The sequence below is a fragment of the Zalophus californianus genome, chromosome 11 (assembly GCF_009762305.2).
Source record: "Zalophus californianus isolate mZalCal1 chromosome 11, mZalCal1.pri.v2, whole genome shotgun sequence".
NCBI lineage: Eukaryota > Metazoa > Chordata > Mammalia > Carnivora > Otariidae > Zalophus > Zalophus californianus.
This window is the reverse complement of record NC_045605.1, coordinates 54,665,779-54,684,556: the sequence shown is the minus strand read 5'-3', so window position 1 is coordinate 54,684,556 and position 18,778 is coordinate 54,665,779. Positions and strand designations below refer to the sequence as shown.

Here is an 18,778-nt window from a genome sequence, read left to right as displayed (position 1 = left end):
TTTGGGCGATGTTAAAATTGGTCGGTCAGTGGGTTTATAAATTTACCATCAGTCTTCCACATTTTTATATTCCTTGTCTATTAAAATTCATTAGGGGTTGCAAATTGGTGATTTTCTAAATCCATCATTCTTCTGCCTTTATCAACTGAATTTCCTCTGTAAAGAATTTTCCCTTAGTAACTATTTGGTCACTCTAAAATAAGTTTGTATTTTTTCCTGGCCAGAATACCTCTGTAATGCCTAGAAGCAAAGTGGTTAAAATTGGACCAAAGTTGCAGGGGAAGCCAGACTCTTATCTTCTTAACCTGTTTAAGAGTCATTCTCATGAAGACACTGATCTTGAAAATTGGAATTTTGAGATCTGGATTTGCAAGATGCGGCTCTGTCACCCATATCAACAAACATTTTTGCTGAAGGAATTAGGAGATTAATTAGTGATTTCTTGTTTCTGAAAATAGAGATTGATTTATGTGATGTGAAATACTCGATTAAAAGTAATTAATTGGGTTTATTCTGCTTTTGCTCTCTAACCAAAACAATGTCCAAAGTCTTTTTAATGACAACATATATTAAAATCTCTAAACATACTATAAAAAAAGTAAAATAAAATCTCTAATCAAAGTCCAAAAGACTAAGTTTTCTACATAGCTCTTGCTAAAGTGAATTATCATCAGAGCAGTAAATGAAATATATTCACATTAATTCTCAAGTGACTTTTTAGTAAAGGGGAAAAATGAAAGGGTTACACTCACAGGACTGATTTAAAAGCAACCTCTTTAGACAGCAGTAACTAAAAAATAGTTTTTATTTACTCAAAATCTCTGGTCAGGCATCAATACAGGAAAGAGGAAACGGCTTCATTTCTGTACATAGTTTGTGAGTTTTGTGCAACTATTTATTTTTTAATTCAGAGAATGTCTACTGGCACCACAGAAAATTTGGAGTTATAAAGAGAACTTTCATTAGTTATAAAAGGACAATTGAGATTGGGGAGGAAAGCTGAAGAGAATCAACAAGAACACCTGCCAAATACTCTATCGCTTGAAGCTCGGGCTAATGATTCCCCTCATTTTTGTTCTCTCTCCCTTCTCTCCAGCCCTAAGAAATGTGGACTCTTGGTCAACACAGCCCGGTGGAGGCAAAACTGAGGTGGGAGAGGGTTGAGGCATTTGAGCCCTCCCCACCCCCCCAACACTAAACCCTGAACCTATGGCATTAGCACAAAACCAGACTGGCTGCAAGGTCTGAGGAATCCCTGACATTCTCTCCCAGCTCGCCCACGGTGGGCAGCCCCAGATAGGCGAGCTGTTGGGAAGTGGGCTGCGGTGGCAAAAGCCATGGACTCTGGCATCATCAGACTTAAAGCTAGCACTTACTGAACACTTTTTACGTGCTTGGCTCTCTGTGCTATTGTTTTCATGCTTCTAAAAACAAATCGATGAGGTAGGGCGTATAACCCACAACTGTATGAGGTAGGTGAGGAAAACTAAGCTCAAGGAAACCCAGGTGCATGCCCTGGTTCACAGAGATCAAACTCCGGTTCGTTCGACTCCAAAGTCTACTCCCTTTAACTACCCATGGCCTCTGCGCCCCACCTCCGTCACCTCCCGTCGCCCCATAAAAAAAACGAGGTGGTTGGCCGAGATTATCTCTAGGAGTGTCTCCAGCAGGACGGTTTTACCGTTTTAGGAGCAGGGAAGAAAAGCCTTCAAGGTCTTCCCTTCAAAGCAAATGTCAAATCTCAGGGGACGCGAACCTTTCCGTTTGGCGCCGGGACCGGGATCCTGGGAGTCCGCTCGCAAGGGCTCACGGGTCCCCGCGCGCATGCGCAGTGGCCCCGGTGCTCGGCGCTCGGCGTCCCTCCGCGCCCTTCCCCCACCCGCGCCACCTTCCAGTCGCTCCGGGAGGCGGTGGGGACGTGTGCGCGTCCAACTCCCGCCGACTGTTGGCCGTTTAGCCGGTACCCCCTGGGCAGAGCTTCCCTTGCCGCCCTTCCCCTCCTCCCCGGCTCTGGTCCCAAAACCTTAGCTCCGCGCCGGGGAGGTGGGGGGGAGCCCTCTAGCGTGACGCCCAGGAGCCGCCAGCTCGCCACGAGTCGGTCCGCCTCCGGGGAGGGAGGAGGGGTGGGGCTGCAAGTTAGGACTTGGTACTCCTACCCTGACGCTGCCTCTGCTTAAGCCAAGCAGGCAGCGTAGTCTGGCCGGGAGCGAGCCATGACGGCGCTGCGGGGCCTCTGGCCGGAGGCGCAGGACATCTGCACCTCGCTGGGGCTGATGCTATTGCTCGTGCTGTTCATGGGGCTGGCCCGCGTGGTCACCCGGCAGCAGCTGCACGGGTTCATGATGGCCCACACCTTCGTCTTGGAGTTTCTGGCCACCTTCCAGCTCTGCTGCTGCACCCATGAGCTGCAACTGCTGAGCGAGCAGGAACCCGCGCACCGCACCTGGCCGCTGTCGCTAATCTACTTCTTCTCGTTGGTGCACGGCCTGACTCTGGTGGGCACCTCTAGCAACCCGTGCGGCGTGATGATGCAGATGTTGCTGGGGGGAATGTCCCCTGAGACGGGTGCGATTAGGCTGTTGGCTCAGCTGATTGGTGCCATGTGCAGCAGGTACTGCATAAGCGCCCTGTGGAGCCTGGGGCTGACCAAGTATCACCTCAACGAGAGGACCTTCGTTTGCAGGAATCCTATTCAAGTCGACTTGCCCAAAGCGGTCATCACAGAAGCCATCTGCTCCTTTATCTTCCACAGCGCTTTGCTGCACTTCCAGGAGATCCGAACCAAGCTTCGTATCCACCTGCTGGCAGCACTCATCACCTTTTTGGTCTACGCAGGTTTGTTATTCCCACAAAACACTTGGCACGTCCGAAGCCTCTATGACCCGAGGCGCTAAGTTCTTTACCAAGATACATTTGAAACCCCTACACTTCTGCGATGTCAATATTGGGTATCCCCATTATTCTAACCATTTTGCAGCCTGTTCTTTACCAATAGTGCAGACATACAGATCCTCCATTCAGTGCTTTTTTGAACCCTCAGCAACAGGAGACGTTTCTGTGCTGAAACTGAGATCTTGTGAAATATTGCCAAGGGTTCAAATATCCTACAAAGGGATTGTTTTAATGGTGGAGAGAAAAGATATCAGCTACTTCTTTCCTCATGCCAACCTGAAAAATGATCATGGGTTTGAAAAGTGCCTTTCAATTTAAAGCACAAACTACATGATTGATTAATAATAAGAGGGAGGAGTAGAAATTCGGTAGTTCTGTTTCTTAGTTCTTTTTGTACAAAATTAAAGTCATTTCTTGTTTCCTTAATAATTCATCTTGAGTTATAAGTGAACTTTTAAGTGGCCTATCACAAAAGATGTGTTTTAAAATTAAAACTTGCTTGAAATTAAATATGCTTTTTAAAACTAACTCGAGAAATCTGTTGATTTCTTGCAAACCATTGGTTTACTTTGACAGATCTCAGATGCAGTGGATACCTTGGACATCCTAAAGGGGACAAGGAAATCCAAAAAACAAAAGTTTAATGATGAAATATGTCATTTTAAATGCAACAAAGTAGCTTCACTGGGACTATATAAAATGTTTTAGAGGCAGGAATCTAATAAAAGGAAATTAGTGGTAATGGTCTATCTTCTGCCCACTGAAAGTGAAACTATAAGTAGAAGTAAACCTCCAAATAAAGGCTTCTAAACATTTGCTTGACTTCCCAGGATAAAAATGAAAGACTTTCCAATCCATTTTCCATCGATTAGGTCTAGTACTATTCTTTGTGTAGACACAGATGGAAATAAAGGGTAGAGAAGAGAGGAAAGGATTTATGTATATTTGAGGGTTTGGTGAATAGTTGCTTATTTATTAGAGTTTTAGGTTTGGGCTAAAGCAGACACGTGCCCCATATATGAAGATAATCATCCCTTGCAAAAAGTTATGCCACAGTTTAGCTCTGTACTTATATAATTAATGGTGTATTTTAAAGTCTCCCAGGTAACCCCAGTATGAAACCAGAGTTGAGAACCACTGCTCTCATCCAGACTTGTGCTGGCCAATTCGGAAGCCACTAGCTACGTGTGGTTATTCAGATTTAAATTAACTAAAATTAAATACTTGGTTCCTCAGTTGCAATAGCTACATTTCAAGTGGTCAATAGCCACACATGGCTAATGGGTGCAGTATCAAACAGCACCGGAGACTGCCGGGGCAGAACCTAATAGACAACTGTGGATTACTACTGTTACAGAAATTGATACTATTATGATTTTCCTTTTCTGTCAATGTAAGGGAGGTAAGAGTATTCATTGGGCAGTATACTAATAAGCACATAGGAAATTTATATGAGTTATCTTAGTTAATCCTTAAAAAAACTCACTAATGAATACATTACTCCCATTTTAAGTAAAGTGAGGCTCACAAAAGTGGAATGACTTGTCCAAGGTCACACGGCTAGAATGTGCTGGAATCATGGTTCAAACTGACACTAAAGCTTATTCTCATTTCATTATCAGCATTTCTACACTGCACTCCTCAAAAGTAACAAAAATATGTACATACAAGTGAACATTATTCAGCCATGAAAGGAATTAAGTTCTGATAAATACTACAACATGGATGATGAACCTTGCCAGACACAAAGGAACAAATGTTGCAGGACTCCACTTATATAAAAAATCCAGAATAGGCAAATTCATAGAGTCAGAAAGTATAATAGATGTTACCAGGGGTTAGGGGGCAGGGAAGAGTAGGGACTTATCCTTTAATGGATACAGCGTACAGAGTTTCTGTTTGGGGTGATGGAAAAGTTTTGGAAGTTGTGATGATAGTTGAACATTGTGAATGTAATTAATGCCACTGAATATACACTTGAAAAGGGTTTAAATGGCATGTTTTATGTCATATACTTTACCATAATTTTTAAAAAATTAAGTTGCAAAAGGATTCTTTTGCCAAGTAAGTCTGGCAAACACTGGATTAAACAGATTTTCTAATGTTAAAACTTTACAGAGCCTTTTCTAAGCTGCTGTATATTGTGAAACCCCAAAAGGAGAATGTGGAACAGTTTTTCAAACTTATGGAATCCTTTTGTCTAGGAGTATGTAGCAGAAGAGAACATACTTTGGGTAATAATACACTAAGCCATAACTCTGCATTATTTTCTGTGGATATGTCATAACTTTAGACCAGAGTTGTTCCAGGTAGAATGAACTGTCTTGGGAGTGATCGAATTTCTGTCATATCAGAGAGAGGTAAGGCTTTTGTAGGAAGGATTTAAGAATGGATAGGGGAGAAAAGGCAGGGGGAGGGGTCAGCTAAGTCAAGTCTCATTAGAAGTTACTTTGATACGTCTTTTTTTTTTTAACTTCTAAGGTACTGTTGGTACTGATTTGACATGGTTGCATGCTAGGATGTAATTTATTAACATGTTAGAGCTATAAAACTATTAATGCAGATTTCAAGCAAATCTCCTTAATTTAGGTTTTGGGAGAATTTGGCTCAATGAACAGGGTAAGAGGGAACTGCATTCATTTTTAAAAAAGATTTATTTATTTTAGAGAGAGAGGGGAGGGCAGAGGGAGAGAGAAACTTTAGCAGATTCTGCACTGAGCATGGAGCCGATGAGGGGCTCCATCTCAGGACCCTGAGATCACAACCTGAGCAGAAACCAAGAGTCGGACCTTCAACCAGTTGCGCCACCCAGGGGCCCCTGCATTCATTTTTAATTACAGTTGACCCTTGAACAATGCAAGGGTTAGGGGCACTAAGCCCCTACACAGTCAAAAATCCATGTATAACTTTTGATTCCCTCAAAACTTAACTAATAGCCTACTGTTGACTGGAAGCCTTACTGTTAACAGTTGATTAACACATATTTTGTATGTTGTATGTATTATATACTGTATTCTTACAATAAAGTAAGTTAGAGGAAAAAATGTTAAGAAAATCATAGGGGTGCCTGGGTGGCTCAGTCGTTAAACATCTGCCTTCGGCTCAGGTCATGATCCCAGGGTCCTGGGATCGAGCCCCGCATCGGGTTCCCTGCTCAGCGGGAAGTCTGCTTCTCCCTCTCCCACTCCCCTTGCTTGTGTTCCTGCTCTCGCTATGTCTCTCTCTGTCAAATAAATAAATAGAATCTTAAAAAAAAATCATGAGAAAATACATTTACAGTACTGTATGGTATTTAAAAAAAAAAAATCTGCATATAAGTGGACCTGTGCATCTCAACCCATGTTGTTCAAGGGTCAACAATAGACACTGAAAAAAATCTGTTATTTTATACATCTAAGTTGTCTTTATTATTGCACCTGTTCATTTCCTTTGTAGAATTTTTAATTATACACTTGTCTTCTGATGTCTTCTTCCAACAGACAGTAAGCTTTATGACTACAGAAACTAAAGTTATTTTATTCATTATAACATATAACCAGGTCTTAGCATTGTATCACCTGTTACAAATCAAATACTCATATTCACTTTAAAAAATCATGTAGAAAAAAAATAATATATATCTGGACATTTTATATTTTATGTCTAAGGGCTTTCAAAATAAGCCTAATAAATTGTCTGAAGAAATTGTAGTATTTTTACTTCATTTCATTATTCCATTCAGTTTTTGGCATCCTTCTAAATCATGAAGAACATAGGTAAGATTATTTGTCAAAGGAGAAGGGAACTAAGTCCTTTACATACATTTGCTTTTAATGTAATAACTATATGAAATAGATACTCATTTACAATGAAAAATCACTTCAAACAAAGGTCCAGAACATTTATTTATTAATGTAGTGGCTAAGTGCGCAGGTTTAGAGTTGTACTGTACCCTTAGAAGAGATACTCAATTTAGGCCTCATTTCCTCATATTTAAAGTGGAGAATAATACTCTCTCTCTCTTAAGACCATTATGAGGAATAGAATAACGTATTTCAAGTTAGCATAGTACCTGGCACAAATATTCTAGTCACTGGAAAGGGCTAGCCTCCACTCTAAATTAGTTAATTAACATTCTGGCTTATTCAGGAGTCTTATGATTTTAACTAGTGTCATTCTGTCCCAGAGAATTTGATTTCCTTTAGGAGTATTGAGTAACATTAGCATCTAGAATTGCCAGATTTGGAACTTGGACTTTGACACAGTCTTTAACTGTGGTAATTTCGCCAAGTTCTGGCTATCCTGTAAGACTCTTGACGATCAGCCAGCTCTGTCTTCGCATTGGTATCTCTTCTTGGACATATATTATTATGTCTTTTCCCCTTCGAATGTCAATAAATAATATTTTTCAAAGGTATTTTGTTAGTCCTGTGCCTGGTAGATGATTCTTTTTAAATAATTCATGTTTAATTACACAATGCATGAATGTATTCTTTTTGTTAAAAATTAAAACACTACCAATGAGACCTTAAGGGCCTTTTGACTGCCAGCCTCCATGCCTGTCCTTTCTCCTTCTCTGTCTAATCTTCCCACCAGGGTAGTCCTCTGCACATGCATGTGTGTGTCCTTCCAAACTCTTTATGTGATTTATTAGACATATAGATAAGACCCTATAGAAACTATTGTTTAGGTATGTTCATGTTAACATAAAAGGTATCATATCTTACTTTTTGCAGTTTGCTTTTCTTGGTGGTAGTAGTTCAGTGGTATCTTGGAGACCTACCAATGTTAATTAGTAAAGAGATTTCTCTCATTATTTCAAAATATTGAATGTTATTCCAAATTAATAAGCTTGTTTATTTAGCTATCTTCTTATGGACAGTCAGGGTTTTCCCAGTTCTTTGCTACTATAAACGACATTGCATATGTCTACTTGTATGCAAGTATCAGTAGTTCTCTACAACTCAGTAGTTCTGGTTTTCAACAGGAACCCCCCCACACTCCGCCCCAGGGGCATTCAGCAATGTGTGGAGACAATTTTGGTTGTTAACAATGGTAGGGGAGATGAATTTGCTGGCATCTAGTGGTTAAGGACCAAGGATGCTGCTAAACATCCCACAATGCATAGGACAGCCCCCAACAAAGAGCTATATAATCTAAAATGTCAAAGCCGAAGCCACATGCTTTGGACTTTTTTTTTTTTTTTTAAGATTTATTTATTTGAGAGAGAGAGCCTGCGTGTGCATATGTGCGGGAGGGGTAGAGGGAGAGAGAATCCCAAGCAGGCTCCACGCTGAGTGCAGAGCCTGACATGGGGCTCTACCTCAAGACCCTGAGATCATGATCTGAGCCAAAACCAAGAGTCACATGCTTAATCGACTACGCCATCCAGGAACCCCCTGGGCTTGTGTTGGCACAGAACCCACTCCTGATATGAATTTTTTTTTTTTAAAGATTTATTTATTTATTTTTGAGAGAGTGAGAATGAGAGAAAGAGAGAGTACATGAGGGGGGGAGGGTCAGAGGGAGAAGCAGACTCCCCGCCGAGCAGGGAGCCCGATGCGGGACTCGATCCCGGGACTCCAGGATCATGACCTGAGCCGAAGGCAGTCGCTTAACCGACTGAGCCACCCAGGCGCCCCTGATATGAATTTCTATATCAGCTTTTTTTTTTTTTTAAGATTTTATCTATCTATTTGAGAGAGGGAGAGCAAGAGAGAAAGAGAGCATGAGCAGAAGGGGTAGAGGGAGAAGCAGACTCCCCGCTGAGCAGGGAGCCCAACACAGGGCTTGATCCCAGAACCCCGAGATCAAGACCTGAGCCGAAGGCAGATGCTTAACCAAATGAGCCACCCAGGTGCCCCGTGTATCAGCTAACTATAGCTTAAAATCATAATTTATAGTTTTTCATGATTCTGTGGGTCAGATGGGAAATTCCTCTGAAACCATATAATATAGCTGGACAGTTGGTGGGGCTGGAAAAGCTAAGGTGTCTTCACTCATGTGTCCAGTGGCAGCTGTCATCTAAGATGCCTCAGTTCTCCTCCATGTGGCCTCTTATCTTCCAGCAGCCTAGACCAGCTTACTTACATGGCCAGGGCACTGTTCCGAGAAAGCAAAAAGTGGAAGCTAATGGGTTTTTTGAGACCTGAACCTAGAATTCACTGTCACTTGTCATGTTCAGAATTGGCACAGAATCACTTCTGCTGCATTCTATTTGTCAATGCAAATTGCAAAGCCAGTCCATATTCAAGAGGGGAAGGTGGGTGGAGCAGCTTCCACAACATCACACTCAGCAGAACTGGAGATGTGAGAATTAGAAGATAAGGTGAGTAAAGTAGTTTGAATTTTAGGATGGTATAAGACTGATGGACAGTGTTCTTAGACCTAATGGAAATAGCAAAGGCCTAATGGGAACACCAAAGTAAACTAATTATGAGAGCAATGGTTCAGTCTATTTTTACTTATACATGCCTAAAAAAAAACACAGGTCACTTGTATTATCATAGCACATATTACATTGTATTGTAAAGACCTGTGTAAGTCCTTATCTTTTGCCCATTATGTCTACTATATAGGAACTCAATTCTTTTATTGAACTTAAGTGACCACCTGCCAACCAAACAATTCTGTTTGTCCTTGGCAGTTGCAGCTTTAACATTCCAGGATTGACTATTCAAGAGTGATTCTGGGGGCACCTGGGTGGCTCAGTCGGTTAAGTGGCTGCCTTCGGCCCAGGTCATGATCCCAGGGTCCTGGGATTGAGCCCTGCATCGGGCTCCCTGCTCAGCGGGAAGCCTGCTTCTTCTTTCCCTCTGCCTGCCTCTCTGCCTACTTGTTCTCTCTCTGTATCTCTGTCAAATAAATAAATAAAATCTTTAAAAAAAAAAGTGATTCTGAAGGTCCATGATGTGTTATCATTTATAATTGCTGAGACATGAGTATGAATCACACTGTAAGGCCTGTGTGCTAGAAAAAACTCTTAGCCATGGAGTGAACTTAGTTCACTGCTCAACACCTTCATCTCAACACAGCTTCAGTGCAGCCTATCAAGTGTGACATCTTATTAGTGAAATCTTATGAAAGGGTTGCTTAATTTCCAATTTTACTCATTTTACGAAGATAGCATGCTATAGAGGCATATGTCAAGGTAAAATTTGTGAAGATGTCGGGATATATCTCTGTAGTTGAGTAAGAGGCAGATATGTATGCCCAACCTTCTACATGGAAGAATGGAAATGTCACTATCTCAGGAAAATTTTAGGGTGTGTTCTAAAAAAGCTGAGCCACAGTTCTGGTACCATTGGAAAGGAAGTCCAGCCTCCTCTTTTCCTTACTTGTGTGGCCAGAACTAAACTCCTAGGCTCCATGTCAGAGAGAGAACCTGGGTACAGAGCTGGACCATGAGTCCTGAAAAGCAATCAACAGCTAGAAATTGTGCTTACCTTTCACAACTATACACGATCACTTTTTTTATTTAGAAAATTTTGTAGCCACTTTATTGAGACATAATTCACATGCCATTCACAGTCCCTTCTTCAGGGCTCTTTCTGTTGACAAGTAAAAATGCAGTCAGTGATAATACTTTGGTCCATTTTACTTTTGTTTTCAACACAAAGGTGTACTTAAGCCCACGATGATCCTGGGGTATTGTATCCATTTTAAATGTATTTTCATTATTATTTATTCATTTAAATTGATGAATGTTAAGATGGGCAGCCAAATCTCCTGTTTTGTAAACTTGTAAGAGCAATAATAGAACAGATTAATTTTCAAATGTGCATTTGATAATATATAGGAAAAGCACTGGATTAAAACTCTTAAATGTCCTAGCACATTATAATCTATAATCTATCTTTATATTCTATAACATGCCAGGTGATTCTGCAAAGGAAGATTATAGCATAAGAATACTTAAATACCTAAAACAAAGTAGTCACATCCAGTAACCACTTTATTTCCAGTTACAAGAAAATGTAAAATATATGGTTTGGTATCACTCTGCTTAAAATGTATTACAGGAGGAAGTCTAACAGGAGCTGTATTTAATCCAGCTTTGGCACTTTCACTACATTTCAAGTGTTTTGATGAAGCATTCCTTCGATTTTTTATAGTATATTGGCTCGCTCCTTCTTTAGGTAAGCATATTTTTATTAATATGATTACAAGATTAGGGTATCTTAAAATGATAGGAAATGTCACTATAACATGTCAATTTCCAAAGCCAGAATAGGTACAAAAAAGAAAATGAAAAAGGTAGTTAACATACCTGAAATAACACTTTATTTGTGCAGTATCCTTTAAAACTTTTTTCTTCAAAGAAATAAAATTATCTAGTTAAGGGTAGTCAGTTTCAGGCATGATACCATTTTAAGAATCCTCAGATATATGGACCAAAAAACTGAGGAGTGATTCCTTCCATTAAAAAAAAATATATATATCTTTCTTTCTTGCTAAAGGAAATTTTTTTTCAAATTTGTGAGTTCCAAATAAAATACTGTTTAGCTCATTTGACTCATTTTGCAAAAGAGCATCTCATGAAACAATGGATAACTATAATAAGTGTAGTTTAAAAATTATCCACAATTTCATTCCTGTTATTTCTATCTGGATCAGATATATAAAACTCCTCTTACTTTTTTTTTTTTTTAAGATTTTATTTATTTATTTGACAGAGAGACACAGTGAGAGAGGGAACACAAGCAGGGGAAGTGGGGGAGGGAGAAGCAGGCTTCCTGCCGAGCAGGGAGCCCAATGCAGGGCTCCATCCCAGGACCCCGGGATCATGACCCGAGTTGAAGGCAGACGCCTAACGACTGAGCCACCCAGGCACCCCAAACCTCCTCTTATAATATGCATTTCTTTCTATAAGTTATCAGCATTTCTTGATTTTGTTTAGTCACCTCTTTTAAGCCTGATTATAAATCATTACTATAAATGACTATGAGGATGCCTGGCTTTTATTAGTTCATCCTTTTTAACCACAGTTAGTGTTTTGTTTCTTGTTGCTCATTTCTGTTTAAATTCTGTTAATTTAAAAAAAAAAACTTTAAAAATCAGGGTACATATAGAAGGGAACATTGGCCTAATGTTTGAACAGCCAGCACACTTGACTCCTCCCATTCACCTTCCATACCTTTATTTCACACTTAGTACCTGTTTTGCTCAGTAATAATATCTGTGGACCTAAACATGAAAAAATACCAGAGAAAGTCTGTATTTTAAAATGCTAACAATGGCAGCCATTTTTCTCTGATACAGAGCTAAATTTAGCTCATGACCCTGAGAGCATGATCTGAGCTGAAAAGTAGATTCTATAGATTAGTGTTTTCTAATAACTTCTTTAAATTTTCTCTTGAATTTTTAAAAAGATTTATTTATTTGTTTGTCAGAGAGAAAGAGAGCACAAGCAGGGGGAGTAGCAGGCAGAGGGAGAAGCAGGCTCCCTGCTGAGCAAGGAGCCTGATGTGGGACTCGATCCCAGGACCCTGAGATCATGACCTGAGCCAAAGGCAGATGCTAATCAACTGAGTCACCCAGGCGTCCCTCTATTCATGATTTTTAAGAAGTTAAAAAAGTCATTGAAGTTCATGAAGTTATAAAAGTCACTAATTGGATAGGTCTACTGACAGTTTCTATTTGAATGATTCTCTTAAAATGTCATATTTGCAATCCACATATATTATTAACATTATATTTGTTACTGTGCTCCAACTACAATTTTAACATGATACTAAAGAATTATTTCATCCAGGGCGCCTGGCTGGCTCAGAGGAGTGAGCAACTCTTGATCTTTGGGGTCATGAGTTTGAGCCCCATGTTGGGTATAGAGATTACTTAAAAAAAAAAAAAACTTAAAAAAAAGAATTATATTATCCGTTACTTGAAATAACACTAAAACGTAGGTAGGCCTTTCCAAAATAATTTTTATTTTTATTTATTGTTTGTTTTAGGGAGAGAGCATGCGAGCAAGTGGGGATAGGGGGGCAGAGGGAGAGAATGCAAAGCAGGTTCCATGCCCAGTGGAGAACCTGATACAGAGCTTTAGCTCATGACCCCGAGATCATGATCTGAGCTGAAATCAAGAGTCTGATGCTTAACTGACTGAGCCACCCAGGCACATTTCCAAAAGAATTATTAAAAGGAAAAAAAAATCAGAATGACATTTTCTATAAAATGCCCATGACTTTTTTCTTTTCTTTCTTTTTTTTAAAGTAATCTCTGCACCCAACATGGGGGCTCAAACTCACAACCCTGAGTCACATGCTGTATGGACTGAGCCAGCCAGGCACCCCAGAAAACATTGCTTAAAGCAAAATGCCATGGGGGCGCCTGGCTGGCTCAGTCAGTGGAACATGCAACTCTTGATTTCAGGGTTTTAAAATCGACCCCCATGTTGGGTGTAGAATCAGATTACTTTAGAAAAATCTTTAAAAAAAATGTTTTCTAGCCTAAATCATTTAATAACTTCTTCCTGGAAGAACATACTGGAAAAAAGTCTCATGATAGAAAAAAGAGGAGCAATCACTTCTGCCCCTTTTAAAAGTGTGCAGACCAGAGAGTAGTAGCACAGGGAAACAGACTACATTCTGTCCATGTTAGGATAGTCCAAACAGGAAGGTAACATTACTGTAGCCATTCCCAGAACATTTATGGAACCACTTACCCCCCAAAAATCCAAACACCCAAAGAAAAAAAGTATATATTTATTTCTTTTCTTCCTATTCAAGGAATCCAAAAAATGGCATTGGTATTAAACTTTTTAGCAATTATCTCTGGCCCTAATTGAAATGTTGAAAATATTCAAAGATTCTTTGTTGGCCTAAGGATTTCCTAGCTTTTTCCAAATAGACTTAACCAAAATTTCTTATAGTTCTTGGATTAGAGGCTTGTTTCTACACTTCTTTAAGAGGTTTAGGAATGAAAAGCAATACAAGAATCCTTCATTAGATATGGATAAAAGACATATGTGGATAAATGGCATTTTTTAGAATATTGAATTTCAGCTTGGCATTGGATTTTGTCATTCATTGAAGTTACGTTTCCATTGGCCAAAAAAAAAAAAAATGGCATCAAATGAAATAAAGTTACAAACTATAAGAAAGATGGGAAAAATAAGAAATTATACTTTTTAGGGGCACCTGGCTGGCTCAGTAGAGCATGTGACTCTTGATCTTGAGGTTGTGAGTTCAAGCCCCATGTTGGGTGTAGAGATTACTTAAAATTTTATGGGGCACCTGGGTGGCTCAGTTGGTTAAGTGTCCAACTCTTTTTTTTTTTCAAAATATTTTTTTTTATTTATTTGAGAGAGAGAGAGAATGAGAGATAGAGAGCACAAGAGGTAAGGGGGTCAGAGGGAGAAGCAGACTCCCTGCTGAGCAGGGAGCCCAATGCGGGACTCGATCCCGGGACTCCAGGATCATGACCTGAGCCGAAAGCAGTCGCTTAACCAACTGAGCCACCCAGGCACCCTAAGTGTCCAACTCTTGATCTCAGCTCAGGTCTTGATGATCTTAGGGTCGTGAGTTCAAGCCCTGCATTGTGCTCCACACTGGGCATGGAGCCTACTTAAAAATAAACAAGGGGCGCCTGGGTGGCTCAGTCATTAAGCGTCTGCCTTTGGCTCAGGTCATGATCCCAGGGTCCTGGGATCGAGTCCCATATTGGGCTCCCTGCTCAGCAGGAGGCCTGTTTCTCCCTCTCCCACTCCCCCTGCTGGTGTTCCCTCTCTCTCTGTGTTTCTCTCTGTCAAATAAATAAAATCTTTTAAATAAATAAGTAAATAAATATCTTAAAAAAAAGAAATTGTATTTTAACAAGAGTCCTTCAAATAGCTAAATAAAAGATGAAGCATCAAAACAAACAAAACCCCGTTAAAGCTACATTAGGTGATGCCACTGAATGAGATGGAGGAGAGTCATCCAAAGATATCTTTCCCTTCCTGACCAAGCAGGGAGCATTACTATTCTTGGAAGCCATACTCCTTGTTTTTCTTGTTTCTCTTCATAGCAGAGATAATTATATAAGGGCTCCTGCCACCTCCCCAGAATTAATTTAAAATAGCAGAAATGTGACTATTATAATGTATATAGAATTAAATCTCTAGGGGAGCCTGAGTGGCTCAGTCAGTTAAACATCTGCCTTCGGCTCAGGTCATGATCCTGGGGTCCTGGGATCGAGTCCCACATCGGGCTCCTTGCTCAGTGGGGAGTCTGCTTCTCCTTGTGCCTCTGCCTGCCACTCCCCCTGCTTGTGCCTGCTCTCTGTCTCTCTCTCTCTGACAAATAAATAAAATAAAATACAAAAGATTTAAAAATTAAAAATTAAAAAAATAATTCTCTAGTTTACACATTCATAAAATGAAAATTAGCAAATTCTATTTGCTATGAAACTGAAATTACATTTTTGAAAACATTTTCAATGTAATGTCTTATTCTCTAGCTCTGACTTTATAAAGAAAATGTCAAATCTTGTGGGTCAGTTAACATATGGGTTGTTTGACTTTTTTTTTTTTTTTTTTCATTTAAAGCCTCTGGTTGCAAAACAGACTTCTCTTTCAAAGGCATGTTAAGCTATCCAAATCCTAGTCAAACCTTAAGGTCTGCTGTTACCAAATAGGAGTAAAAAAATATCAAATCTGCGTGTGACAGAAACTCATTCTTAATCTGAGTTTAAACTAATTTAGAGCTTTAAGCCTAAATATGTTAAGATAAAAATATTAATTATTGCAGACATCCCTTTCAAGACAGTGATTTGAACCCTGTGGCTGTCTCCTCTAGCCCTGTTTCCCCACTGAAAAATTAACCAATAGCCACATGCTAGATTTATCTTCTTGTGACCTCAAAAATATTTACCAATATATGACTCCTTTTTTTAAACATATTTTCTTTAAAAAAAGATTTTATGTATTCATTTGAGAGGGAGAGAAAGAGCTGGGGGAGGGGCAGAGAGAGAGGGGGAGAGAGAACCTCAAGCAGACTCTTTACCAAGCACGGAGCCCAACACAGGGCTTGATTCCAGGACCATGAGATTTTGACCTGAGCTGAAATCAACAGTTGGAAACTCAACTGACTGAGCCTCGACTGAGACACTCAGGTGCCCCACATATTTTCTATTTGATATAAAATTTCAGCACTGACTGAAATTTGGCTTTAGACATTTTGCTTGGTACAGCTGTAAAAGCTATTAATATTGTGACTGATGAAAAAAAGAGAAGGGAGAAAGTAATATTTGATCATTCCAAATGAAAACTCATGAGTGCTTTCAGTTGCCTTATTCTCCCAGTACATACATATCTGAGGCATGGAGGGACAGTGTTGATCTTTTAAGAGAAGAGCAAATGGAGACCTAAATCCAGAGTTTCTCACTCAGCAAGTCAGTAATGGAGCCAGAACTAGAACTCCAGATCTATTTATCCTTTCAATTCACTGTTTAGATCCTTCTGGTTTTACCAGATACATATGTTTTTAAGGATTCATGGTTGAAGAAAAATGTGAGAATGTTACATTAAAAAAATCCATGTGTTTCATGTAGAATTGATGCAGCTAATTCTTTTAAACATAGCCTTCCTAATCTCTAGGTATATAACCTTAAATTATAGCCACTGAGTGATTATGAACTTCCTTAGATTGTTTTTATTTTACTCTATTTTGTCTTTCAGGTATATTGTTGATGATTTTGATGTTCAGCTTTTTCCTTCCATGGCTGTATAACAACCATACAATTAATAAAAAGGAATAACTATTCCAAAAGACACAGACTAAGTTACAGGACAGTCAAGCTGGATGTGATAAAGATTTTTATCACCTCATATTCAACATACTGGCTGCACTGGACTCATCAATGTTTAGCTTCCTCTGAGGAAGTTGCCTTGTAGTTGTCATCACTGGAACTTAAACTAATTACTGTGAAAAGGAGGTATCCTGTGTTTCTCAGTTAAGACTTGTTCTTTTGAGTGTGTATTAAATGTTGCTAGAAAAGACTCATTAGGGGTGCCTGGGTGACTCAGTCGGTTGAGCGTCCGACTCTTGGTTTCGGCTCAGGTCATGATCTCAGGGTCACGAGATCGAGCTCTGTGTCCGGCTCCACGCTCAGCCAGGAGTCTGCTTGGGATTCTCTCTCCCTTTCCCTCTGCCCCTCCCCCAGCTCTCTGTCTCTCTCAATAAAAAAATAAATCTTTAAAAAAAAGACTCATTACATTAAATATAAATCTCAAGTGATAATTATTAATTTTAATGAAGAAAGGAGCACAGGGTAAGAAGGGAAGGGAGGTCCAAAGAAAGAGTGTGTATCAAATCTCACCTGAATGAACAGGATTTTTAGCCAAAGTATGACCAGTCATGCTTACAGACCCAGAAAGGGTACATTTCAGCCACTACCTCACACAGTGATACCATCAGCAGTGTCATTTATCAGTAGGAAAGTTGTTTTTGGAAGTAGATTATATATCCAGTCATACTCAGGGGTTCATAAATTTTAAATATACTCTAAAATATTTTTTCTAAATAGACTATCTCACTAGCTTTAGGCAAGTTGTTATTCCTTTTTTTTTTTTTAAGATTTTATTTTTTTATTTGTCAGAGAGAGAGCACAAGCAGGAGGAGTGGCAGGCAGAGGGAGAGGGAGAAGCAGGCTCCCTGCTGAGCGGGGAGCCCGATGCGGGACTTGATCCGAGGACCCTGGGATCATGACCTGAGCTGAAGAAAGCTGCTTAACCAACTGAGCCACCCAGGCATCCAGCAAGTTGCTATTCCTTAACAGAATAAAAGCAGCCATACAAAGTCAAGAGGTAAGCTTTCCACATTCTCATTTGATCCTAATAGCTACCTTATGTAGTAGGTAGGGTATGGATTTCTAATCTCCATTTTACAGATAAGGACACTAAGTCCAGAGGGTTTGCTTCCCTGAGGTCAAAAGGAGCCAAATACCATCCTTAGACTTCTGTTTCAATACAAAGGGAGTATGGTCATCATTATGATTAAAGTAAAATTGAAGATATTGAAGCAACATTAAAGATTTTATAATGTTAGGGGCGCCTGGTTGGTTAAGCAGCTGCCTTCAGCTCAGGTCATGATCCTGGAGCCCCAGGATCGAGTCCCACATCAGGCAACCTGCTCAGTGGGGAGTCTGCTTCTCCCTCTGACCCTCCCCCCTCTCATGCTCTCTCTTTCTCTCATTTAAAAAAAAAAAAATCTTTAAAAAAAAGATTTTATAATGTTGAAATTATTTAGGAATTAACTAGTTTTTTGGTTTGGTTTGTTGGGCTTAAAGAGCCTCTAAGTTTTCTTCCATTAGAAGTTTTATTGTAGGAGGTCTACTTTTCATTCTGGCTATAGGGGCGCGTGGGTGGCTCAGTCGTTAAGCGTCTGCCTTCGGCTCAGGTCATGATCCCAGGGTCCTGGGACCGAGCCCCGCATCGGGCTCCCTGCTCCACGGGAAGCCTGCTTCTCCCTCTCCCACTCCCCCTGCTTGTGATCCCTCTCTCGCTGTGTCTCTCTGTGTCAAATAAATAAATAAAATCTTTTTAAAAAAAAGTTCTGGCTATAAATAAGGTTAAGTGTGTTTCTCTTCCAAGGAAATTCCATTATCAGGGTTAGAATTGAAAGTAAAAAAATATGGGTTGAGATCAGATCTGTTTGAGTAATAATAATTAAACAACTGATAAGTTGCCAGGTAATTTAAGTGCTGCTTGGTGATCAGCTTGTGAGAGTCACTCCCTTTACATCTGCAGACTGGACTGAACGGTGGCAGGCTACCCAACAAGGCAGCCAGGTTGAAGATCATGGACTTTGACTCATGAACTTACAAATACTAGTTTTCTATTTTAAAAAGCAGAATTCATAAAATTTTGACAGTGGCTAAATACAGTTTATTTGGCCTGCACAATATTTTAAAATAAGTAGACAAG

General features: G+C 39.9%; 1 protein-coding gene across 1 annotated transcript; it reads left to right on the top strand.

Moving 5' to 3' along the window:
• Positions 1-826: 826 nt before the first annotated feature.
• On the top strand, positions 827-16,976 carry AQP11 (aquaporin 11). The gene is made up of 3 exons (XM_027579205.2): positions 827-2,835; positions 10,893-11,009; positions 16,532-16,976. The coding sequence occupies exons 1-3, from the start codon at positions 2,214-2,216 to the stop codon at positions 16,609-16,611; spliced, it is 819 nt and encodes a 272-aa protein (XP_027435006.1). The 5' UTR covers positions 827-2,213; the 3' UTR covers positions 16,612-16,976.
• Positions 16,977-18,778: the final 1,802 nt, after the last annotated feature.

Excerpts from the sequence above, each read along its gene's own strand:
- AQP11 (XM_027579205.2), top strand. The coding sequence starts at position 2,214 with ATGACGGCGCTGCGGGGCCTCTGGCCGGAGGCGCAGGACATCTGCACC. Across the intron at positions 2,836-10,892 it reads CACCTTTTTGGTCTACGCAG|GAGGAAGTCTAACAGGAGCT; the intron begins GTTTGTTATTCC and ends AATGTATTACAG. Across the intron at positions 11,010-16,531 it reads TTGGCTCGCTCCTTCTTTAG|GTATATTGTTGATGATTTTG; the intron begins GTAAGCATATTT and ends TTTGTCTTTCAG.